The sequence below is a fragment of the Dermochelys coriacea genome, chromosome 5 (genome assembly GCF_009764565.3).
Source record: "Dermochelys coriacea isolate rDerCor1 chromosome 5, rDerCor1.pri.v4, whole genome shotgun sequence".
Lineage (NCBI taxonomy): Eukaryota > Metazoa > Chordata > Testudines > Dermochelyidae > Dermochelys > Dermochelys coriacea.
Window position 1 is genome coordinate 109,563,110 of NC_050072.1, and position 27,576 is coordinate 109,590,685.

A 27,576-nucleotide genomic window follows, 5' to 3' on the forward strand; every position below is an offset into this window, starting at 1 on the left:
ACATGAATATCTCCAATTACTGCTACTGGGGCTGCTATGCTTACGTCTACACAACCTGTGGCCATAAGCGTCCCAGTTGCTCTTCAAAAGGTTTTATTTACCTTGTTCTTGAGTAAAGACAGGCAGAGCAATGCTGATGATAGCAAAGGAAATGCACAGGTTGATAGACGTATGGATTTCACAACTCTGCTAAAAATAGCGGTGTCGATGTTGCAGCTCAGGCTCTGAAGCCTTAGGAGGGTGGTGGGCTTCAGAGGACAAGCCATAACTTCAAAGCATTGTCTACACAAGCTATTTGCAGCACAGTAGAATGAGCCCTGCGAGCCAGAGTCTGACAACCCAGTCTGGGAGGCTGGGTGCCATGGGCTACATAGACATATCCTCTTAGGATTTGTCTATACTAGAGAAGCATACCAAATCAATTTAACAATGATTTAACCTTTGCTTGCATTGATTTAGCTTATGTCAACAAATTACCAATTTAAATTTATTCAATATAAGCAAAGATCAACATGGCTTTAAGTGTCAACATAGGGGTTTGCACTGATTTTGCGAGACTGAGCTTTAAATCAATTCAAACCAGTGTACTTTTGTAGTACAGACAATGCCTTTTCTTCTCCTCCTCCCCACAAAGGAGCTGAAGTGAAACTGGCCTGATGCTTGTCAATTTCATCGCTGCCCACAGGGTTCAGAAAACTAACAAGACTGATCAGCTTGGCAAAGCTCTAAGCAGCAGCAGTACAGGCTTTGGAGCTTGCTCTCCGCAGACTCAGGAAGACATCACTGAATCCCTTTACAGATGGTTCATGTTTGGAAGATTATCTCCACAACCATAAGAGCTACACACATAATTTTATTTTATATGAAAGCTTAGATTCTGAAGTTGACAAAATATACAATGGGGGGATGGGGAAAACGGGGACCACTTACTCTCCACGTGCAAGTGGATTTTTCAAGCCCTGTATTAAATCATGCAAATTCTAAAAAGTCTGTTCTTTGGAGTGCTATTATTACAATAGTAGCTCCTTTTTATGTACCAACAGAGAACTGGAAAAGCCTTCACAAGATGTACTGTATTTCTGCCTTTTGTCATAGATGTACTGAAAATATCCTTTCAACATTCTTTTTCTGCATTAATATCATGTGTCATACTTTCTGTTTGGCAACCAGTAAAGATGAGCTCATTATAAAGATATTCTGCAAACAAAATCACTTGTGCTATGGCAAGAACAATTCACATTTCAGAATCACAAATCCCCAACTAAAGTCTTATTATTTTCTTGATATGAAAAGTTTTTTTTAAAAAGCCACATGGCAAGTGGAAAATTGTTGCAGCTCCCTAATCAGAGGTAAATAGAAATGTTGGGACTTGAATGAGCCTGATTTGAGAAAAAAAAGAAAAAAGAGTACTTGGGCACCTTAGAGACTAACAAATTTATTTGAGCATAAGCTTTCGTGAGCTACGGCTCACTTCATCGGATGCATACAATGAAGTGAGCTGTAGCTCATGAAAGCTTATGCTCAAATAAATTTGTTAGTCTCTAAGGTGCCACAAGTACTCCTTTTCTTTTTTGCGAATACAGACTAACACGGCTGCTACTCTGAAACCTGATTTGAGAAAGTTGCTCTTTAAAAGATTTTGATTACCTTGTTCTCGAGTAAAGACAAGCAGAGCAATGATAATAGCACCAAAGGAAACACACAAAACCGTTCACAAATGATTTCAACTTTCAATTATATAAAGCCCCAATTTAAAGATGACTTTAATTTTCAGGAGCAAAAAACTCCCCAAAAACCTGTCTTGATTAGAATATTGACTTGCACTATGTTTCTTGATCGCAAGTCCCTTCCCACCACAACTCTTACCCTCACTTTACCTACTTTATATCAGATCCAATGAGTGAATGTCTCCTCAGCATAGCCCGGGCCTGTGCATTGGTTAAATTAGTGGTTGTCTCTTCATTAATGGACAGAATACAATCCCCCACACCGACTCGTCCATCACGACTTATGGAACCACCATGGATGATGCTGCGGACCATCATTCCCGAGCCATCTTTATTGGAACTTACTGTCATACCTATTATAAGACAGGCACGGAGCAGATTGTTATATAAATATACGTATATAAATAAGAAACACAGTGTATAAGGTGAAATACACTCCACCTGCACTGAGCCATAATGGAGTATGCAGATGCAGGAGATGTGAATTCCACCCCCTAAATCTGGGTCTGGTGAACAGGATTCAATGCACTCTACAGGCCCAAAGATGCTAATCCAGCCTGTGGGCAGGAACAGCAGTCACAGCCCCTAGACAAAGACATTATTTTTGAACTTTCATACCAAAAGAAAAATGTAACTGAAGTGGTATTTAAAACAGAGAGAAAGAAAAATAAAAAGAGCTTGAGTGAGAGAGAGATAAATTGCTTCTAAACATGATCAGCTAGATCAGTCTTAGATGGTAAAATTAATTTTATTTATTTTAATTATATTAGAGAGGGTTTTTCAAAAACAAAAACAGAAAAATCCTGAGGTTTGAAACAAAGTCAGGATCAATAAATAGGAACAGAAAAGTCAATACACCTATTGCTGAGCAACATATTCTTGGTGCGTACAGAATGCCTGATCCAATGTCCATTGAAGTTCATGGGCATCTTCCCATTGATTGCAATGGACACTGGATCAAGTAGTGCCTTATGATTTAGGTTAGAGCGTGTTCTGTTGAGAGAGAGATCATATGTCAGTTATATACACTTTAGCTAGGTCACGCAATACCTTATAAGCCTACAATTACAGTCAATCCTGGTTTACATCTTCCTTTCACTACAGGAAGTAGGAAAGACAGATGCTGCTCACTATTTTGGTTGATTCTGACTCATACTCACTGGATTTCAAGGATTTCAAATATGTTTATGTGTTCGGGTATTTTTAAATATGAGTTTTTTCATTTTTTATTTTTGAGCACATATAGTGCTCGTGAAAAGTACCTGACTGTCATTCTCCAGAGCTGTCTTTCTCTAATAATCTACAGAACAGGCAAAAGAAAGTTACCTGTACGACAGCAGGTCAAGCTCCTCTACTCAGCACTGCCAATGAACCTCTAGGGGTGGGAGGTTAATACTATCTCCTTAACCAAGTCTGTCTTTATTCTCTCTAGTAAGAGTGCCACAAAGTGTGCCAGTTAACACCAAGGCCAAATATTTCAAACATAAGCACCTAAAGTTAGGCTCTTAAATCCATGTTTAGTCTCCTAAATAACAATGACCTGATTTGTAGAGTTCTGACTACCCACAGCTCCCACCGACTTTAGTGGGAACTAAAGGAACTCATTGCTTCTGCAAAGCAAGCCAAGTTTATGTAGGGGGCCTAAATGTAGATATAGGAGCTAGCACCCAAATTCTGAAAATTTTGTCCAGCACACCAAGACCTTGGAACGCTCATTAAGGTTATACTCAGCCTGCTTACACCCATAGAGCTTTTGAAAATAGGCATAAAAGATGAGGTAAACAAAACTGGGCACCTATAAGCACCACCATAAAGGTTCTTTCACACTCACAAACAAAAAGTGAGAAACACATTTTGAAAGGGGGAAATGTTGTAATGATTTAAAAAAACAAGTAACAATAGGCCAAATACTGGCTTATCCTATGCATGGACTCATGCCAGAAACTATAAAGCTCTTATTAAGTGGCTCCCGATTACATGAAACCACCTCTCTCCCCATTTGCAGTTGAGATCAATGGAGGCTACTGAGTTGGAGCCTCCTGAGTTGAAGCAGGGGGCTGCTGCTAGCAGGGCATTGCCCTGAACTCTGGAATGGTCTTCCTTGCTTTGGCATGCCAGGGCCCAGATTTATTAACCTCCCAGGCACACTGCAAAGCTCATCTCTTTTTCAGGGCATTTAATAATAAAATAGATGGAAGGACACAAGGTTATTTGGGGTAGGGGGCTCACGTTTGGCAGGTATTTTGAGCTCTGGGCAAGTTCTCTGATTGTCTCAATGAACATGTACATATGTATTTTAATCTACTGTAAATCACCCAGAGGAAAGGATGCTTTCCATTTTCATAAATTCTTCTACCCCATGGCTAGTAATGGAGTACAGGACAGAAGTCAGCTGCCTTTATTCTGCCACATAGGTTAGTTATGTCCAAAGCAAATGCTGCACACATGATAGATGGCCAGCATGATCTGGGGGCATCATCCATATGTTTATTCTCATACACTCCCTCATCCAGCAATAATCTCTGGGCAGATCCACTTGCATGCGTTATTCGTAGTGGAAACAGAATGAACATGTAGTTCTATGTTGAGTTGCACTTAGCCAGAACACAGGCAGCATGTGTGTTCCTTTCTGTGGGCATTACCCGTTTCCCGGGGGCCAACCAAAATATCTCTCCAGATTATGAACCCAGTTTCTCCCTTGGGTAAATGGGCACAGCTCCACTGTAATCAACACAATGATATCAATGACAAATTTGGCCCACTGCCTGTGAGATCACATCAATATTAAACTTTACTTGCAAGTCTGAGGTCACATCCATGACTTCAGAAGAACAAGCAAAGAAAAAAAATAAATGTCACTGCTTGTGCATCAACAGCTTTCACTAATATATTACCAGAGTAATGACACTTTACCTTTCATTATATCTGAACCTCCCAACATAGGCTTTTTAATTAAACCACAAGCTAACAGTGTTCTGTCTGAGTATGAAGCCATGACCGATGCCATTTAAAGAAACAAAATGCCAGTTCTCAACTGAAATAATTGACACAGCTGCAGCTTTCAACACCATGATACAGCCCTTGATTTAGCTCCTTTAAAAAAGTGAAAGTTAAAAGCAGTGCAGCCATGTGTGCAAAACATTGATCAGGCCCCAGCAGCACAAGAGTCCAGAACAAGAAGGGGCTGCAAGGGGAAGGGGGAGGGGACAGCCAAAAGCTAGATTATTTTATTTTCACATTATATCATACGTACTACGACTAAGCAATTCCAGCTTTTTGCAATTTAACTTTGGACTACATATAAATACACTACATACAATTGGGTGTTCTTATGTTTACGTTTCACTGATACACTAGACATGCAACTTACTGACCCTACTCACTGCACCTACAGTACATGTGGACTGTACATACCTACAGTATGGAGTGCTTAGGTATTCTTGGCAAAGGCTGGACTTTGGACTATATTGTGATCTCCAGCTACATAGTGGGGAGCAGGGAGTGTAAGAGCTCCCCATCCATCTTTGTACACCTTGGGAAAGGGATATCTAGAATCATACCATCTGCATTTGAAGGGACAGCTGTCAAGATACACCTCTCCTGGGAGTACAGCAGAAAGAAGGCAGGCCAGGGCTCCCCTTACATGCTTCAGCCATCAATATATGACTGTTAGCTATTTAGCTAACTAGAAGGAAATGACTACACAGGGCTACTATGTGCCCTACTTTGAGGGCAGTCCAGAGCTGCACTGCCCAATGTGGAACACCATGAGGCATTCTGTCTCAGAGTGGTGCAGTGCCTCCTGCGATTGACTAGATGCACTGTAAAGGGAATAATTTTCCACAACTTTTAAGGGGGGGCAGCCTACATCCCTCTCCATACAACCAGCCAGATAGCTTTGTTGGCCAATACATGGGGGGTGGGGAGAGTGGAGGGGATGGAGCTCCACCTCTTTTCTGCTGGAGTTGTTTCCAGGGAATGGCCATGTTGGCTGTAGTCCCCGCATACCCAGGTGCAGGGGCTGAGATGGCCCTTATACAGGCCATACCAAATGGAGCAGGGAGCTATTACTGTCTATTCCCCACTGCAGGGCCACTGAAGGGCAGGATACAATCTAGCCCAAAATGTTTCAACTTGTCAACTGAGCCTGTGCACGCAATACTGTCTAGTCATACTGTGGGTGCGGTCAGTAAGCTTAGGAATTACACATCTCAGATAAACGTTAGACCATAAAGTCTGCAATAAGGTCTAACTATTATTGAGTCTTTGAACTCAAAAGTATTATCCACTAAAGAGACAAAGGGCAACTTTTTCAAATGTATTTAGACACCTAAAGATGAAAACAGAAGTCAAATGAAAATCAATAGGAGTTAGGTGCTCAACCTGCTTAGGCTCTGTTGAAAATCCCCCTAGATAACTATCTGTATGCTTAGGTGCCTAAATACCCTTGCAAATCTGGCCCAGAGTCCTTTGACCAAAGTCCTTTTCATGCTCCAGTGCAGAACTCCTCAACCCTCTGATAGCCAATTAAATCAGTTAATATAAACGATGATGGTAATGAAGAAAAATATTAAAAGTATTAGATTTTTTTACAAAACATTTCAGTGTAGAAGTTCCTCCATTTTTTGATTTATTAGAAGAAAATATATTTGGTTGGACTATCAAGCACTTTGCTTTTTTTTTTTTATTGTTGATTTTTATATTATTATTGGAGCTTAACTGACTGATGAGGCAACACCTGCTCTCACAACTATCAATGAACTGATGCCAGGAGAGGACTGAATATAAAGGCAAGTGTACATCTACTATACTACAGTGAAGATCTTTAGAAGTAACTGGAATAGGCTGAAAACCGTGAAGACAATAGGCCATACAGACAGGGAAATATTAGCCGAGAAAGAGCAATCACACCAACGATCAGATACTCTACCTAGACTTGAATTGCCTTTTGCAATAGTGATAGTCTTCTCATGCATGTTTTTGGGTGTATTTTGGATTGTGGAACTTCCCTCAGCAGTAGATGTCAGGTAGCTCTTTTCCATTAAATTCACGGCATCCTAATACAAAGAAAAAACATTTCAATTCAAAACAGCAAGTTCAAAATATGACTGAACTTAATAGGATGTAAAAATCACAAATATTTGACAATAAGCCAAGCTTTAAGAATAACAACCACAGTTGCCAACTTTCACGTGGTAAGTAAGCACCCCGACTTTCACAATAAGCCAAAAATCAAGCTAATCCTATTTCAAAACAAGGCCAAAACAAGTCAACGCCTAAGAACCTCAACACTCAATGTGACTAGATCCCCTCGGCATACAGTCTGGGACTGTGGTGGGCCCACTGTGCACCCCTGACTCTCTCCCCCCTGCTTGCCGGGCGAGCTGATCAAAAGGAAGCAACAAGCTACAAGCCAAAAACTAGTCAACAAGCAACTTACAAGCCAATTAAGCCAAAAACAAGCCCAATTTATGTTTTTTCCCCAAGGTTTGGCACGTCTGATAACAACAGCTAATTTAATAAGAAATTGCAATTTATTTATTTTTTTAAATGAAAATCATACTGAGCCAATAGAAAGAAAATATACATCATAGTGGTTGTCATTAAAAACCTAATAGTTTGCACAGAGTAGTATCTAAGCTTGTTTGTGAACTGTACTATGTGTTCATATGAGGCGGTCAGATGCGAGAACTCCCTTTTCACATCTCATGCACTACCCTTGAGCTGAGGCATACAGAAAAAGCGGGTTAGTATGGCTAAAGCCTTTGCTCCAGTTCCCCTATTTGCCCAGCCTGTGTGGTAGTGATTTATTGCTGGTATAGGCCAGCAATGAATTCCTTTACTAGCTCCTCCATTCCCGCAGAGCAAGGAGGGCACAGACAAAGAACTGTGACTCAGGGATGTATCTCTCAGCCACACCACCTGACAGGGCTACTCCTGGGCTGGTAGTCCTTGCTCTGGCTTGGTAGTCTTTACTCTGGCTTGTGCCTAAAGTCACAATCCAGCTATGAGATATCACAGTTGACTCCCAGAAATAACTTTATGTTCACCAGGAAGTAGCTGTGAGCAAATGTTGATTTTTCACAATGACCATGGCATGTAAATAATAGTCTCTGTATAAAAGCCATACAATAGGATCTTTACTTTTCCAGTAAGGTCAGGGTGCACTGTGATAGCAGAGTTTGTATTTTGTACAACTTCGGCTGACATCTGAGGTTCCATCCAAGCAGCTATGTTTTCATATTCAGCGTGTTTCTCAGAAACATCTGAAGACAGAGGACCCTTTTTGGAAACACCACCAGCAGGTATCATGCTCGTGTCCTCTAAGGATTGGTTCTCTCCCACACCCTGGATTAGATCCACGTTGTATAGATTCTTGTTGGATGGTTGGAAATCAGTTGAGGCATTTGAGGAATCTTCACTGACACCCTGTTAAACAGAATCAGGAATAGTGAATAAAAAAAAATTCATGATCTTATATAGTTAGGCCACAAATTAACGGCCACAAAAAAGCGTCACGGGCTGTGAAATCTGGTCTTGTGTTCGTTTACCCTATACCATACAGATTTTACAGGGGAGACCATCATTTCTCAAATTGGGAGTCCAGACCCAAAAGGCAGTTGCAGGGGGGTTGCAAGGTAATTTTAGGGAGTTGCAAAGTTATTTTATGTTTTGTCACCCTTACTTCTGTGCTGCCTTTAGAGCTGGGCAGCCAGAGAGCGGTGGCTGTTGGCTGGTTGCCCAGCTCTGAAGGCAGCATCCGCCAGCAGCAGCGCAGAAGTAAGGGTGGTGATACCATACCATGCCACCCTTACTCCTGCACTGCTGCCTTCAGAGCTGGACGGCCGGACAGTGGTGGCTGCTGACTGAGGGCCCAGCTCTGCCGGCAGCTGCGCAGAAATAAGGGTGGCAAATACCATACTATGTCATCCTTACTTCTGCACTGCTGCTGACGTCGGCTCTGCCTGCAGAGCTGGGCTCCCGGCCAGCAGCCTGCCGGAAGCAGCAGTGCAGGAGTAAGGGAGTAGCAGTACCGCAACTCCCCGCTACAATAACCTTTCCCCCAACTCTTTTTTGGGTCAGGGCCCCTACAATGACAACACCATGAAATTTCAGTTGAAATAGCTGAAAACATGACATTTAAGGTTTTTAAAATTTCTATGACTGTGAAATTGACTAAAATGGACTGTGAATTTGGTAGGGCCCTATATACAGTATTGTTAAAATGCATATTTTATGCTAAATATGTTAAACCGAAGCTAAAGCTTTTTGAACTCTTAAGTACAACTACTTGTTATCAAATACAATATAGTGTCTTCACAGATCACTGACAGTCATTTTACTATCACAAGATTTTCTTTTATAAACATTTTCTTCTTTTGTTGCATTTTTTCTACTATTAACATATTTATGGCAGAAAACATTTACAGGCCAGATCCTCAGCTGGTAGAAACTGGCATAGCTCTAGAGATTTTCTACATCAATATTTATATGCTTGTCCTGCAACAGGGCATGCTTGCAGTAGATGGACGGAGAATATAAAAGACCAGAAGACCCAATGCTGAACAAACAAGTGTGGATGTTTTCAAGTTTGCCAAGCTTTCTTTGATAATCCATATTTTTATTTAAAAGAGAGGTGAAGCAGCATTTACTCCAAATTTCACTGACCTGGGCTGCATTACTACAGTAAATCTTTAATACAAGATAGGTTTAAAATTTTAAACCTGACTAGTGGTTTAGGGGATCTTGATTTTTGGATACACAGTTTACGACACCTTAAAGGGCCTGGTTTTAGCGCTTGCTGAAAATCAGGCCCTTTACAGTTGTGAACTGGCATGCAAAGTCCCTAGTTATTTTTCAAAAATGCAGGCTACTAACTACTGTTAAACAATGTATCAAAGTCATTAAAGCATTTTCCTTCACCATCAGAAGTAGTGCGCTATTTTCTCTTATTCCATCTCTTTACTTCAACATATTTCAATAGTTAAAAGAACTCTCCTGTCCATTAATTCTCCTACACTGCTCTCACAATATCCCCATTCCTCTCTCAAATATCATTCATTTTATATATGACACAAAGTGCACAGCAAGCAGTAGTGTTTTGTGATATTTTACATCAGAAGGCATTAAAATTTATTTTCACTGGCTTTTTATGATGTTCTGCTTGCTCCTAGTCCCATCACCAAGTGTGAGCAAATACACAAGCAGTACAGCAGATGTGAAGGCATCAGTTCTCATTGATGTCAGTGAAAGTTATTTTTCATTGATTTCAACGGGAGCTGGATCAATCCCTTTCAGAGTAAACAGAGTGTTAAAGGTAGGAATGGCAGCTGTCTTTCAAGCATGCTGATGATGACTAAATAGATTAGGATTCCTGTGTTCTGTTCTATAAATGGTAGGAGGTGATTTTATTTTTATTGCACCATGTTGATTAGAAGGATTTAGGCTTTTATCTCTTCAAATGTAACTTAGATGGAATACTCAAATGTGGGCCTGTTTTGATGACTATCCAGACAGTTTTGATGACCGTCTTCTGAAATAGTTTCTTTGTTCATATCTACCTTTTTCTCCCTTCCATGTATCTACTACACTGAAAAGCAAAGCCATGCATGGACATATGGGTGGGCATTGGATAGGTGGCTGAGTGTAGCTATCATATATCAGTTCAGGGATTCTCCTCCTTTATATATATATATATATATATATATATATATATATATATATATATATAAAAATAAAACTGCAAGAGAATGCTGTAAGTTTTAACACAAAATCTGAGAATTCACATGGTCTTCAGGAAGAAAGAAGCAACTTCTTTTAAACTGTCATTGACTTCAATGCATGGTACAGATATGGCTCATTTCATGGTACAAGGATGGGAAAGCTACATCAGACATGGTCCGTTTATTCTCCTGATGATGCTATTTCTGCTGCCTGAAAAACTTTAGGTTCTGTATTTTAGGGCACATGCAGTTACAAATGAATTAAACTCATGCCACTCCCCACATTTTTTGCTACTCTGTAACAGTAGGTCAACGCTTTAAAATTTGCAACTTATATTTTATTTATTTGAGGAAAATGCATCTGATTATTTGATTTAAAACATTTTTCTTCAGTTATTTTGAAAACAATAAAGCACTCAAAAGCCTGTATTCCAGTGACCTTTCATATGAGATGCACTTTCCAAATGGCTAGATACATCCAGTTTCACTGTGTTTCTCGTAATACCTATAACACACGCTTCTTGGGGTTACACTGCATCAGCCACTTGTTTCAGAGGTCTTGTTAACACTAGTTTCTCCACTGCCTTACACCATGTGTAGTTGTTTACATTTTTGCAGAGAGTTGAAAGTGCTATCAGATTAGAATATTAACATTTTATACCCATTGTGCACTGATGTAAATAGCTGCACAAGGAGCCAGGCAGTGGAGAATCAGACCCATAAATTGTAAAAGCTCAAATAAAAACAGCCTTTAAAAATGCTGAAAAAACCTGACTTCAGGGAGTCCCAGCACTGTACATTCTGTAATATCAGCCTTCGTCCTGTAAAATGTATGTTTCTCAGCATGCATAGTGCATAATCCCTTTAAGTAACAATTACTAAGTTAAACAATACAATCTGTCCCATTGGCAGAGCAAAGGTACGCTCTACTGTGGATTAGGAGATTCCATTAGGAGATGAACTCAGCTTTCAGTCCCATGGATAGTAAAGACTGAACACATTCCAGAAAGGATAAAGCCAGCCACTGAGTCTCAGGTGTGCAGGAAGATGCAGCAGCTGCTCTATTCAAGATTACATACTGCAAACCATCCAAGAAAACTACATGGTGTTGCCCGCAAGATGATGACAGATCTACCTCAAATACTTGAAGAAACACGCTGGAAAAGTCCTGGCTAAAAAAAATTAATAGTTTTCCAACAGAGAAAAAGCAAGGACTGGGAGAAACAAAAAAAAAAAGGGACCATCAATATACAAAAAGAATTCAATATGGGTATGTGAGTGGCACAAAAAATAAATATTTTTTATATTTCTTAGGAACTTGTTCTTTGCAGATTAACTGAGTTTAACTGCTAATGGAATCTTAATCAGCAATTAATTACAGCATCATTGTCTCAGGAACATAGTAAATTAACATAATTCTAACTACACCCTATTAAAGATATGCAGAAAATGAGAGTAACTTTTGCTTTCATGCCTAAACTATTGTACCTGTAATAGAATGCAATTTTTCTGTGTACAGCCATTTATGTAGCCAGTCTTTAATATGCTCTGAAATGTAATAACAATTTACATTTTTGTAGCAGACTACTCAGCACAGATTTGATGTTACAAATTGTCTCCAAATAGGTTAACTTTCTGGTGATATAAAATACAATCAAAGCTTTGAACTGTCTATCTCCTTCTCTCTCTGACATACAAGTCTGAAAGGTATCCAATCAACATTACCTAAATGAAATTGCACTTTAATCTGATAACGAACCTATGAGCAGATGGAATTGTAGCAACATAATGCCTCTACATTTAATACAGCAGCTAGACATAAACATTGAGTTTTTTATACTTCTAATCAAGGTCTGCCATCAATAAAATTATATTTTCTTTTTACCTTGGGAGTTGATGATGGAAGAGAGAGGCTATAGTTCAGACCATCACTACAGCTACTGCCGTGCAGAGCTAACATAGAAGCCTGGAAGGTGTCATCATTGTCTGAAGTATACTGTGATTCAAAGGTGGATTCATCCGCTAGATCTGCCTCACTTGAGTCCACCTAATAACAAAAGGCAATTTAATCAGGCTATCTGCTACTTTCAGACCACATAAGCCCCAAACACTTGCACATGTGTGGCTAAATCCTTGGTGGTACTTTGCTTAATATTTTTCTGTTTTATACAAAATCTTCTATACACAGTGGACCAAATTCCACATTCAATTACACCTACGTAACCCCAAACAGAATAGAGGTTGCATAGGTGTATCTGAAAGGCAAACTTGGCTCTGAGTTTTTGCAAATACTACAGAGCAGAGATGGGCTAATGGCCATGACCACAGATATTAGATAGCGGAAAAATGCTGCTTTATTCCATGGCGTCAACAAATCCCGGAGACTTTTTTTTTGTTTGTTTTCCTTCTGGGTGAATAAATGCTACAAAAATGGGAATATTCACTTACTGCCACATTTTAGGGACAAATTAAATTTCCCTCCACCAGTAGTTTGTTTAAATAGGCTTGGTGGTTTTTAAAAGTACAGAAATATTTTAAAAATACAAAATCCTGGGGTTTTAGACCCTTTACTTTGTTTCCATATTTCCAAATTAGCTTGTATTATTAAAAAGGTTTGCAAGCTATTATCTTTTAATGTGAGATAACAACTAATATGATAGATAGCACATGATTTTTAAATCTCACTATATGCATGTACAATCACTAGTTTCATAAGGCTTGTAATATGCATATACTAGTACAGTGGCAGCTGTATTATACTGTACTTTATCATTTATATACTATGTTCCTGTTTCTAATCTAATTCACACCAATATAAATCAGGAATTACACTATTGTAAAAAAGGGGTATATCAGAATCATACCTACACTGTCAACTCCAAAAGAAGCAAATACAGCCAACTCTGTTGATAATCCACAGGTTAAGACCCTTCTAAATAGAGCTGGTAACACAGCTCATAATACTGTATTTTATTTTATATGGTTAATCATATTATTAATTAGTAATTTCAGATTTCCAATTATGATAATTGTCACAATGGACTGTAATGGCTCAAAAGGATTGATTCCTTCTGTTGCGACAATGATCCATGGATTAGAGCAGTGTTTCCCAAACCTGGGATGCCACTTGTTCAGGGAAAGTCCCTGGCAGGCCGGGCCAGTTTGCTTACCTGCCATGTCCGCAGGTTCGGCCGATCGCGGCTCCCACTGGCCACAGTTCATCACTGCAGGTCAATGGCAGCTGCGGGAAGCGGCGCAGGCCGAGGGACGTACCGGCCACTGCTTCCCGCAGCTCCCATTGGCCTGGAGCAGTGAACCGCGGCCAGTGGGAGCCGCGATCGGCTGAACCTGCAGACGCAGTAGTTAAACAAACCGGCCCGGCCTGCCAGGGGCTTTCCCTGAACAAGCGGCGTCCCCAGTTTGGAAAACACTGGATTACAGCAATGTCTTTTATATTTCCACTGAGACTCTTGTGCTAATGCAAATGGACCTCTCTCATAACAGACCCAATTTTATCAAAGGTGTATGTAGAATTTTTTTTTTTTTTTTTAAAAAGGTACTACCTTGCATCCCTGTACAATTCAGAGTAAGTGTTGGCATTCAGTCTTCAGCTGACTCTGTTGTGTTTAGGTACAACAGCATATGCAGTATCCTCTTCCGCTAGGTAGATTATGCTCTAAAATATATATATTGTATATACACACACCTCAGAACATACCTCAGACTCCTGAAATGTATGTTGCTAGGGCACAACAGACCAGATGAAGGATGAAGTCAAAGACTTTCCTCTGAATTTTTAAAAACACATGCCTAAACTGCATGTGCAAAATCTACAGGCCAAATCCAGGCCTTATTGCTTAGTTTTAACTGAGGCTCTTTTAAAAATTTTACTGAGTCCCATTTTCAAAAGTGATTTAAACATTTAAGGGTCAGATTTTTAAGGGTATTTAGGCACCTATCTCCCACTTCAACTGGAGTAAGATGCCTAAATATCATTAAAAATCTGGCCCTTAGGAGCCTAAATGCAATTGACTTCCAAGGAGATTTAGGCACCTAAGAGCCTAGGTCACCTTTGAAAATGCATCTTAAGAAGCAAAGTCACTTAGGTGTTTTGGAGAATTTTACCCTTCAGTCCATATTCAGGCAAACTTAGATTGAAGTCTAAACTGTGCCTGAATAAGAATTGAGTAAAGTGAAAAAGGACTTCAGTATTTGGCCCTATATTTGCAAATGGAAAACAAGTAACTGCATATACTTTGCAGTCTCCAGGTCTTGAATTTGTAACTGCCGATGCAAATTCCCATTTCGCAGATACAATTTAGGCACTCAGTTTTGAAAATTTAAACCTTACAATTATTTCATTTTTTGTATTGTTATTAATATATCAGCTTTATTTTCAAATGTTTTTCACATTCCATGTCCGGAAAGGATCATCTTTCTGACCTCCAATACAATATAGGCCACAGAACTTCTTCCAAATAATTACCATAGCAGATCTTTAAGAAAAACATCCAATCTTGATTAAACAATTGTCAGTGATGGAGAATCCATTTTGACACTTGGCAAATTGTTCCAATTGTTAATTACTCTCACTGTCAAAAATGCCTGTCTGAAATTATCTCGCTTCAACTTCTAGCCATTGGATCATGACTTACCTTTCTGTGGTAGATTGAAAAGCACATTATTAAATATTTGTTCCCCATGTAGACACTCATACTATAATCAAGTTACCCCTTAACCTTTCCTTTGTTAAACTAAATCGATAGACTCAGAGCTCAATCTATCACTATAACTCACGTTTTTCCTAATCCTTTACTCATTCTCCAGAGACTCTTCTCTGAACCCTCTCAAATTTACCAACATCCTTCTTGAAATGTGACACCTGAGTTTCATGAACAATACCTGTGGGCCAAATTCTGAGCTCAGTTTTTACTCAACCCTTACTCAGCCAACTAGCAATAAAGGACATTTCTCACTCACAACCTAGTTTCTCTTTGATGCATCAATAAAGTCATAATCTTGTTGTCGGGAAAACAACTGTGATATTATAAATGCTGTACCATGACAGCAAGGCAAGATTAAACAGGAAGAGGATAGGGACAGTGGAATTTAAAGACATTGTTAGAAAAAAGCACTTCTGTCATTCACAAGCAAGCTATAAAAAACTATGACAAACACGTGGAAGGATTTAATTCTCCTATTCAACAGTTTTTTTCTGTATGAAACATCCTCTTTAAGGATGCTGATGATTTTTTATAAATTTAACTTAAACTTCTCAATTCATATCTATATCAAAATATGACTTCAACGGGAGCTGAAGGTACTCAACATTTCTTAGTCAGTGCTCAGCATCGTGCAAGTTCAGGACCCAGGTCTGAGCAAATAAAGAGAAGAATACGTTAAAAATCTGGATTCCTATTGGCAGTTTCTGGAAATGCGGAAAAATATCTACACTTCATGTAAGTTGCTTGCACTGTAAAAATCCATAGTTTTTATACTTACAAATCTTGTGATCACTGAACAATATTGTAGTGTAAATATAGCTATTAAAAAAAGAAATGCAGGAAACTTTATTTAAAAGTTGCACAGCAAGAATGCCATTTAGAGGCAAAACAGAGTTCCACCAACTTTTCAAACTATTAATAAAAAGAGACATCCACATTATTACGTTGGTAAATAGAAGTTTCTACTATGTAGTTAAATAAAAGCTTACGTACAAAGGACAAGGTTTTTTGAAAACACCTATGAAGTCTGAATGCCCAATGCCCATCATTACAATTGGAACTGGGCATAGAAATCTCTTAGCTGGCTTTGAAAAATCTCAGGCAAATATTTTCTTATTTTCTAGTAGCTAAAACATTCTGGCCAGAGAATCATCTGGTGCAAACTGGTGGAGCTCTATTGATTTCAGTGGATCTATGCCAGTTTACAGCATCTGGATATCTGGTGAGATCATGATAGGTCACACGTGAAGTGAGGCTAAACGCTTTAAAAAAATCATAAGCAGAGTGATGAAAAAGACTTTTCATTACATTTGGACAAGGCAAAAAAACAATGTTAAAAGGGTTTTTAACAGAAATCTTGATAAATTGTGCCCACTAACCAGAGCCAGCTCAGCATGGAAGAGGGCTGCATCAACTGGCCCTTCCTCCTCAAGTGTCTGGGCACTGTAGAAAAAGGAATCTTCCTTAGCAGAAATATAACCCTCTTCTGGTGAAAGCTGCAGAAAGAATGAAGCTCTGAGTTGGATGAGTGGCCAGTATATAGGACATGCAGAGTCAGTAATGTTAAGGGAGTTTTAGAAATGCAAATAAATACCAAGTACAGAAGAGAAATCATCTCAATCAAAATTATAGTGTGGGGTAAGTAAAATGATACATATTTTAACCTTCACATGTTGTTTTACCTGCAGTAGTACACAGAACCCATAACATACTGTACAAATAAGTTTAAGGCTTCTGTATTCTTTGCCCATAATTAAGCATTTACTAAAACAGTCATCACATGGTCCACCCAGGGGTACAGAGCACAGAATTTTAATCACTGCAACGATAGGCCTCTATTACTAGAGCTAAAGGAGTAACTGTTAGCTGGTCTCAGTAGTGAGCTCTTATCCTCTATGTAGGCCAGCCACTAGAGGAGGACAAAATATACTTTGTCAGTGTGGTACAGATGCATCCATTTTTTTCCATGTAATTTGCTCCTGCTGTTAAGTGCATCTGTCCAACATCCCTGTAGAGCAAAATATTATTTCTAGTGTGGCGGAACTCAGCTAGTATAACGTGTTAAACATTTAATGCTGAAGCTTTATACAAAGCCAGAGAAAAGTAACACTTAATCATGCGTCATCATCTTTCATGCTTTAAACAAGATATTAATTCTGAAAAATTTGTTTTGCAAGAAACATTACTGTGCAACATGGAGCATTCATTCTAATCTGCAAACGTTTCTTACAGGAAACAAGTTAAAAATCTCTTTCTATGAAAAAAAACAAAAACAAAAACCAAAATTCCTTGTAAATTTTGTTATTACTACAGGGTAAACTGCTAAGAGCCAGAATCTGGAATCAAGGAGAATTCTGTGCAGGAAAGGATTGTGGGATTGTAACATTCAAGAGAGAGATAGAAAAAAAAATAACTCAGTCTTATAAATAAAATGAGCCAGATCCTCAGATGGTGGAAATTGGTGTAGCTCCACTGATTCCAACTTAAACCAAGGGAGAATCTGGCCGAATATTTTGTTTTTACTCTGTAATTATTCAAAGAAGCATTATTCCAAAGGTTTTGTTTGATTTCCCTGGTCAGTAAGGAAGGGAGTATGGTTCAATGAGTTCTGGCTTCTATTCATGTCTCTCTCTAATACTCTCACTATGTGGTCTTGACCAAGCTATTTACCCTTTGGTAGTGCTTTAATTTCTCTCTCTCTAAAATGGTGAAAAAAGAAAAGGAGTACTTGTGGCATCTTAGAGACGAACAAATTTATTTGAGCATACGTGAGCTACAACTCACTTCATCGGACGCATACAATGAAGTGAGCTGTGGCTTACAAAAGCTTATGCTCAAATAAATTTGTTCTTCTCTAAGGTGCCACAAGTACTTCTTTTCTTTTTGTGGATACAGACTAACACGGCTGCTACTCTGAAATCTAAAATGTGAGTAATCTTGCTTACCAAAAGAGGACTATTTGAGGTTTAATTAATGTTTGTAAAGTATTTTGAATTCATCATTCAAATTAGGACCCCCCCCAGCCAGAGTGCACAGCAGTGAATTAATAACAGATAACAGTTATAGGTCAGTAACTGCAGAACATCCTCACGCTCTGATTAGCTGAAATACTATACCATTTCAGTATAAGTATTAGGTTTACTTTGGATGAACTGAAATGTACATATACATTTTAACATAAAGAGCATAATCTAAATATGTTTGATATTAAATAGGTATATGTTTCAGCATAAATCCTGACTAAAACCAGAGTTAGCACAGCTCTGGAAAGGTGATACAAGGTTGGCTTTAAACCACCTTCACATACCCTCATATCTGAGAGCAACCTCAGGACAATGCTAAGTTATGCCTCGCTATCCACAGCCCTAGGTGTCTGCATTGGTAGCTGGGATGCTCCAAAGGCATAGGGATGCTCCAATCATTCCCCCACCAACACCTCATAGATTGGGGGCAGGAGTGAAGGGTTGTAAAAGTTCTACACCAGCTCTGTACCATCCAGGGATTTCCCACCGGAAGGAGAATATTCAGTGAGTCAGCTAAAACGGCTTTTGGCAGCTTTATGCCATCTGAGTGGCACAAAAGCAGTGATAGATTAAGCAAAGATATTGGCCAGCAACATATGAAAATCAATCATCTAGCACCCAATCCTTACAGGCAGTGGTTTGGCAACTCCTATTCTAACTGTTCCTACTGGTGCTCCTTTCAGTGCTTGTACAGCTTCCTCCAGGTTGCCATTTTCCAAGTTGATATCATTGACAAACATCAGCCGATCTCCAGGAAGAAGTCTGCCATCTTGTTCAGCAACACCACCAGAAACCAATGAGCGGATTACAATTACTGTGTTTGCCGGGTCCACTGGGTCCTAATTGAAAACAAAGTGAGAAAACCAGTTCACATGCTTATTTTTAATTCATAAAAAGTTATCTAACCTGTATGGGCCAGCTCCCGAGGTCCTGACTCAGTCCCTACTCAGGCAAACTGCAGATGACTCTTCAAAGTGAGCTTACTTCAGCAATGGCTTAGGACACTTAGAAAAGACCTCTGGATTTGCCCCTATTATTATTTAGTCATTTATTTTGATACATAAAAGCACAAATAATTAGTCCTCACATGCGCTGAGTGCTTTTACATTATCTAGTTTCACAGTAAAACTACTGAATCATGGACTGCACTTCCCAGTGTAGCAAATAATTACATGCCAGCAATTAAAACAAACACCTTCCACAGTAACAACATCTCTCCAGCCCTCAACCTTCTACATGCTCAAATGCCTGGGGATAAAGGCTTGGAAGGTTAATACATGTGGGCTCTGATGGACCAAAGGGTTTATTTAGAGATTCCTTGCAGCTCGTAGTACGTGATCTCACTCAGTCATGAAGGGACGTTATAATAAGAGAGGAGCCCTTATACGTACATGAGACAGACATTTTAATAGAGATTGACACATACCATTGTAAAGTAAGTTTATAAAGCACTTTATAAACAATGCAATACAAAAAGAGTAAAGTTTGCTTTTAACACTTCAATATAATCCCCACTCCCTGACACACACATTTTAATTAAACATAAGTGTAATCAAAGACCAAGAACTGGAATTTAATCTCTATAACAAATTCTAACGTATCCGTTATATACATTTGCATAATACAGCACAGAATCTCACAAGGACCATAGTTAGAACATCAGACATTGATTTTTCACAATATGTTACTTTCATTCCACTGTGCAAGCACAGTAGGATATTACATAATACAGTATAAGCTTTATTAATTCTAAAAGCTTAGTGGCTAAAACCCTAAATTACATAGTGGTACCTAGATCAACACATTTAGCAACTTCAACTTAGATACAGTAGCAACCTTCCTTGCTACTTAATATATTAAGTATTGGAAAAGATGCTAGTTTAGCACTGCAAGTTGTACAACTGAAAATATGGAAATAAGTGACTCTTGACAGTTAATATGAAGAAATGACAAGATCCTCGAAAACCCATGGGAATTAGTATGATATAATAAGGTAGAGATCCATGAAAGAATGGTTAACAATACAGTATAATCAGCGTCTTACAGAGTGTAATGCAAGTAGCATCTCTCTGGAGACATTACTTGAGTGGGCAGCAGCCCTCACAACTTCATCCAAGAGCATTTACAGCATCATCTGAGATGGGACTGCATTTTACCTGTGTCACACTGAATATCCTCTACCCTTTCAAGGAATCTGCTTACAGTTATCAACATTAGGGTTGCTAACTTTCTGATCAAATAAAACCGAACACTCTTGCCCTGCCCCTTCTCCGAGCCTCACCCTGTTCACTCCATTCCCCACTTCCCTCTGTCGCTCCCTCTCCCCCACCCTTACTCACTTGTTCATTCTCACCAGGAGTGGGAGGGGAAAACCACTCAAGCTTATGTAACTGTAACTATAGTCAAAATTAAGAATTAACTGAAAATTTGCTAGAAATAAAGATTAAACTTCTTCCAAATATAAAATATTTGGAAAATTTAGCTCATCATTCATATTTCTGAGAGAAAAAAGCATAAATATTGTGAATGACTTTTCCATCTTATACATGAGAATAGTGAATCAATTTCATGAAATCTCAAAGAACTGATAGAGACAAATATGAAATATGTTCACAGTAAATATCAAAATGTTCACAAGAACTGTACATTTCTCTGATAATCTCCAGAATTCAGAATATGTAACTATTATTAGACAATGTAACCTTATTATATTCCTTAATTGCTCACTACATAAAGAAATACTGTGGAGGGGTGTTTTCAAAAGATCCACCCTCTAGCCAACCCATAAGAAATGAAGTGTGGGCATAATTTGCAACTGCAGTTGAATTCTGGATGCAAACCAGAACACTTGTGCCTCTCAGTACTTAACTGCAGGTGCAAATCACCCGGTTAGAACCCCTGAATTGTGTGCACAACTCATTGCACTCAAAGAATAGGAAGAAGCGCCTTTTAAAAACCTAGCCCTCTATGTGAACATTTATTTATTTGGGCTGGATTGATACTCTGTGCTCTTAATATAATAAGAGGAATGAAGAATATAGTTATTGAGATGTCTGAGTAAGACCCAAGAGGAGTATGAAAATTTGTATTACCTGCTTACTCTAACATATGAGAATATTGTCTGGTTTGCATTCACCTCACATATAATGGATGGGATCTACATTCAATAAAAAATATTTTATCTTCTTCTGCTGAAATAAGGAATATAGATGTTACCTGGTAATCTAATATGCTAAAGCCAAGTCCCATGCTCCCTTTCTCCAGCTCAACATGTTGTATTTCTGTTTCCCACATTGCCAAAGGAGATCCTTGCACCTCGTCGATATTCTGACCTACATCAGCCATTTCAGTATCCTCTGTCTCTGAGGAGCCAATGACTTCACCAAGGTCTACATGAGACTGGAAAGACAAAGAAAACCCACCAACCCCATAATATTTATGTGGCACATGTCAAATTTCATGAATTATCAGTACCCAAGTGATGCACACCAAAATGGAGATAAAAGCTCAAAGGTTATATTCCATTTTATCTGATGGTGCCGAGTATCTAGGAAGTAAGTATATAATAAATCTAATACAGAAGGATTGAACATCATTGCTCAAGTGTTTTAATATCAAAGTTATACTTTTAAAGAACAGGGTTCATGCTTGTCATAAAACATGCAAACCTACAGGAAATTGCACTCCCGACATGGGGTATTGTGCATTCATATGGATTCTTGCATGCAGAATTAACCACTCTCTAGCTATCTACACGTTTATACTACATCTATCATCTCAGACTCTTAGAAAAATGTATAGTTCACATCTGCAACCTGCACCCCATATAACCGATTTAATAATATTGACAGAAGAGCACAAAAGCAACAGTATTCATTTGTTTAGCGGAATACAGATGCTTAGCAGTGAGGAGACATATTTTGCTCCATATGCCATATAAGCACAGAATTGAAAATTCATGGTGGATCTCCCTCTACAGAAACTGCCATACACTACTCCAACATACTTAATATACAGATATGCTAAGTGGGTAAAGTTTGCAAACATCGTTTCTGAGGTAATAAATTATGCCTTAACCCACATTCTACCACTGTGGTGTACACATTCAAAAGAAGATGCCACAGTTATGTGGCTATAATGTGCAATACCAGTTGTATGATTAAGAATGATACCAAATGCAATGGCATTCACAACAGGAGCAAGGCATTCAGATGTAGTATCGAGAGCACTGACAAGAAGTTACTCCCACTGTGCAGTAACGAGGGTTCTTTGAGATGTGTCCCCCATGGGTGCTCCACTGTAGGTGCGCTTGCATCCCTGCACTGCTGATTGGAGAAGTTCGGTATCAGTGTCTGTTAGGTCTGTACGTGCGCTGTCCCTCCTCGTGCTGCACCACGAAGACAGACAGTGCACGGGAGATAACCCCCCTCAGTTCCATCTCCACCACAGAGTCATTGACAAGAGCTCCGAAGTAGAGGGGAGGAGGGTGGGTTGTGGAGGACCCATAGGGACACACTGTGATAGAAACCTCTGTGTAATTTCAAGCCTAAACTTGTTGACATCCAGTTTATATCCATTTGTTCTTGTGTCAACACTGGTGCTTAACTCAAATAACTCCTCTCCCTCTTTGGTAATTCTCTCTCTGATGTATTTACAGAGAGCAAATCACATCTCCCCTCAGTCTTCAACTGATTAGGCTAAACAAGCCAAGCTCCTCTCACAAGCTAAGTTTTCCATTACTCTGATCATCCCAGTGGCCATTCTCTGCACCTGATCCAGTTTGAATTCATCTTTCTAAAACATGGGAGGCCAGAATTGCACACAGTTTTCCAGATGAGGTCTCATTATTGCCTTGTTTAATGGTACTAACATCTTCCTGTCTCTATTGGAAATATCTTGCCTGATGCATCCTAAGATGGCATTAGCCTATTTCATGGCCACATCACATTGCTGGAAAATAGTCATCCTATGATTGACCAATACATCTAGGTCTTTCTCCTCTTCAGTCACTTCCAACTGATACAACCTCAGCTTATAACAACAAGAATTTTTGTTAGTCCCTAAGTGCATGACCTTGCACTTAGCACTATTAAATTTTATCCCATTTTTATTACTCCAGTTTTTAAGATCCTCCAGATCTTCTATGATATTTTGGTCCTCTTCCATATTGGTTATTCCCCCAACTTTGGGTCATCCATGAATTTTATTAGCATAGTCCTCCTTTTTGTGCCAAGGTCATGAATGAAAATGTTAAATAAGATTGGCCCCAAGACCAGTCCCGGAGGAACTCAACTAGTTAACTCCCTTCAGCCTGACTGTTCATCTTTCAATATGACCCTTTGTAGTCTCCTCTTTAACCAGTTCCTTATCAACCTTTCAATTCCCATATTAATCCTCATCTTCTCCAATTTAACTAATAATTTCACATGTGGAACCAAATCGAATACCTTACTGAAATTCAGGCAGATTAGATCTACTGCATTTCCTTTGACTAAAAAAAAGTTATCGTCTCAAAGAAGGAGATCAGGTTGGTCTGGCATGATCTACCTTTTCTAAAAACCACACCATAATTACTGCTTACATCTATGTGTTAACTACCTTCTTTTGTTCCAAGACCTTGCATAAAACTGAGATCAAAGGAACAGGCCTGTAGTTCCATGGATCTTTTCCTGCTTAATTAAAAATAGGTTCTATACTAGCAATTCTCCAGTCATAGGGTACAACCCCTGAATTTACAAATACACTAAAAAATCCTTGCTATGGAGTTTCTCAGACCTTGATTCTGGAATTTTTCCTCCACTATGGATCAAATGGAGATTATGTCCATTTCTCTTAGGGCACGATTAAGGGTATGATTCTGTCACAGAGGCTGCGGATTCCATGAGTTTCTGGGACCTGTGACTTCTTCTCTGGTGGCCAGCCTCAGGGCCGCCAGAGCAGCTAGCCAGCGATTGGCCCAGGGCCAGAGCAGCAGTTCCAGGTCTGAAACAACAGCCATGGTTGGGTCAACATCCCTCCCACACACCCAGGGCAGAAGCAGTGGCAGGATTGGAACAGCTACTGGTCAACCCCTGGCAGCGCTCCAACTGTTAGTTTTCCCCAGGCTAATTTTTTTTTTTTTTTTTTTAGTAAAAGTCACAGAGAGGTTGTGGGCTTCTGTGAATTTTTGTTTATTGCCCACGACCTGTCTCTGACTTTTACTAAAAACACCCGTAACAAAATCTTAACCTTAGGCATGATGCAAGGCAATCACTTTTTTTGCATTAATCGGAGCTGATGATTTGGTATATGGTTTGAGGGAAAGTTTGTCCTTTTCCATCACTAATTTAAAACCATAATGGTCTTTCAAATCTCTGTACATGAAATCTTGTTGGTTTATAATAAGGTACATTTTATAATAAAAATAAATAAATGAGGTGCTGCTTTTTAAATTAACAGTAGTACCTTTTCTGTGAGCTGAACCTCAGAGAGGGTCCGATTGTCCAATTGTTCTGACTGACTGACAGGAGAAGCAATGGGACGGCAGCAGATCATTGTCACCTTGATAGGCAGCTCTTTTAAAATATTTACCACATCCTTGTGATTTTCCCCAAGTAAAGATATCCCATTCACCTGAGGAAAAACAGAACAAAACACATTCAACAGAAATACAAAGAATAAAAATGAGAATAAACTTGTTAGCATGGATTTACAGATTCTATGGCCAGAAAGAACTACTACGATCATCTAGGCTGACTTCCTACATAACAGAGATCATAAAACATTCTTGAAATATCAGGTAAACTAGAGATTCTCTTTTAGAAAAGCATGCAAAACGTGATTTTAAAATTGCCAGTGATGGAGAACTCACCACAATCCTTGGTAGATTGTTCCAATGGTTTGTGAATCTGCCCCTTTTTAAAGCAAGCAAGTAGGGGGGAAGTGGGTGAGGGAGGCAGAGAGAGAGAGAGAGAGAGGGAGAGAGAGACACGTGCGACCACTTGTACTTAAAATACTACTAATTTATAGTTACATAAATCAATAATTCTTTATCCATCAGGATGAAGTCTAACATAGAATTCTCTCCCTTCCCCCCATGTTGGACACAACACTTCCTGAGTTAGGAAACTCACCTATAATATGTAGAAATAGCAAGGATGTTTTAATATGTCATTCAGTCTGAAGTTCCCCATGATCACACAGCTTTTCTTCCTATACAGGCAGGCCCCTAAGGAGCCAGTCATCCTGTTCCTTAGGGTGATTTAGCAGTCTGTGGCAAGACTCAGTTAGTATCCCATCTTGTGCTTTATCTCTTAGAACACTGATCCATAGGCATTCAAAATTATTTTCTTCTGAGCTGTCAGTGACTCAAACAGGTAATGCCATTTGACACAGAGTGCCACTCTGCTACCCCATTTGCTTCCTCAATCCCTCCTAAATAGGTTATAACCATTGATTTTAATATTCTAGTCAAGCAAATCATCCCACCAGGTTTCAATAATACCAGCTAGATTGAATTGATGCTCACAGATGAGCAATTCTGATTCCTCTTGTTTGTTACCCGAACTCCCGGCATCAGTCTACAGCCAATTAAAGAATGTCTTCTCTTCACTTCCTTTGGTTTTTTGATTTGTGCACAAATATATCAATATAGGACCCAATCCTACTTCTATGAAAGTCCATTGAGCAGGCTCAGATCCAAAACAAGATTTAAACTGAATAGTCAAAAGTGGGTAATGAGTTTGGTCATTTCATAAAAAAAACATGTATTCACATCACAAACCACCATAAATTTTAGCTTGAATGAGACTACTTTCTGGAGAGAGACCCCCAGGAAAGGAAAAGAAAAGATACGGCAGGTAAAGACTGAACAACATTAGCATAGCTAGGTAGGAACAGTAACATTATGTATGGACCATGATGAATCTTATTGTTCTCTTGCCTTCATGAAAACCAAACTTGCATCATTTTTTTAAAATTATGTTTTGACTAAATCCAGAATTTGTGTACACTTTTTGACCCATTACATACTATACCTTTGAAAATTCAACTAGTAGCTGCTCATTTTTTATTATTTAATTTAATTTAAAGAACTGTGTGTTACAAGAGATGCCATGTGAGAAATTAGGCCACCTTTTCAGGACCTTGCTATATAAAGGAGCAAAGATAAAGTGGGAATTCTCCCTTACTTCCAGGAGTTCATCTCCACTGAACAGCCTGCCACATCGTCCAACTGGCCCTTCTGGTAAAACAGATCGGATGAAATGATGTCCCACCGCAGCTTCCAAGCTTATCCCTAACCCGCTGCTTTCACTAAATTTGTTAACTTCAGCCACCTAAAAAGATTGAGAAAGAGAGAGTTATTTTTCAGTCAAATTCACATACAAAGAAGCAGTAGTTTTAGAAGGGAAATATAAGACTTGCCAGCTATATTCTGCTTTTAAATTACAAGTTCACTCATTTGAAAGAGCATCTTTGCTCATTCGTTTTACATCAAACACAAGATGGAATCACAACAGACGCTGAAAGGAAGCAGCCAGCTGTAACTTCCCATTCTACTTAGAGGACTACAACTGCTGGTAGCAAAGACTACCATATAGATAAAAGGGATCCAGGTGGAACTCAAAACAAATGGAATGAAGGCTAAAATCAAAGGGCTCAATCCAGCAGAAATTATGCAGCTGCAAAGGCTAATACAGTTTTTTTTAAAAGGAATGTCTTCTATGCTTGCAGTGTTGTTGTAGCTGTGTTGGTCCGAGGATATGAGAGAGAGAGACAGAAAGAAGATGGGTCAAGTAATATCTTTTATTGAACCAACTTATGCTGTTGAAGAGACAAGCTTTCGGGCTCAACAGAGCTCTCCCCAGACCCGAAGGACAACTCTTTGGAGCTTGAAAGCTGGTCCAATAAAATATATTTCCTCACTCACCTTGCCTCTCTCAGGTCTTCTACACGACAGACATGGATTCACAACTCACAGACACTTCCCTACCAGAGCTCTCAAGCAGAGTGTGGCTGCACATGTGATGCCACACAAGTCTGTAAAATGAAATTTACTATGTTTGTAGATTGCCAGCTCTACTAGTCAGTGAATGGGGGTTGAGAGATTGGAGCCATGGCCCTACCTCCCACTGCCCTGCATGCTCCTTTGAGGTGCTGTATATTTCCAGGGAGTACAGAGAAGAAAAAAGTCTAATTTCTTGAGCGCAGAAACTGAAATTCTGCCTACCCCTACGCTGGCCACACAAGAGCGGAGGCTCTTTCCACCTAAATTCAGTAAATACTGGTACTATTTTCACAATTTCATATACAAATGCATCCGATGAAGTGAGCTGTAGCTCACAAAAGCTTATGCTCTAATAAATTTGTTAGTCTCTAAGGTGCCACAAGTACTCCTTTT

The 27,576-nt window shown here is 39.2% G+C and overlaps 1 protein-coding gene across 30 annotated transcripts in view; it reads right to left on the reverse strand.

Moving 5' to 3' along the window:
• Nucleotides 1–27,576, reverse strand: part of MPDZ (multiple PDZ domain crumbs cell polarity complex component) — a 137,338-nt gene that overhangs the window by 61,347 nt on the left and 48,415 nt on the right. For 26 of the 30 annotated variants that reach the window (XM_038402211.2, XM_038402215.2, XM_043514328.1 and 23 more), the window contains 9 exons: nt 26,366–26,512; nt 24,642–24,809; nt 21,414–21,596; nt 18,827–19,036; nt 16,554–16,670; nt 12,336–12,497; nt 7,872–8,156; nt 6,658–6,784; nt 1,882–2,080 (listed from right to left, as the gene is read on the reverse strand). In XM_038402211.2, the coding sequence (XP_038258139.1) occupies nt 1,882–2,080; nt 6,658–6,784; nt 7,872–8,156; nt 12,336–12,497; nt 16,554–16,670; nt 18,827–19,036; nt 21,414–21,596; nt 24,642–24,809; nt 26,366–26,512 (1,598 nt within the window). The remainder of the gene's footprint in view (nt 1–1,881; nt 2,081–6,657; nt 6,785–7,871; nt 8,157–12,335; nt 12,498–16,553; nt 16,671–18,826; nt 19,037–21,413; nt 21,597–24,641; nt 24,810–26,365; nt 26,513–27,576) is intronic. The other 4 variants (XM_043514326.1, XM_038402217.2, XM_043514333.1 and 1 more) reach the window with 2 other exon arrangements.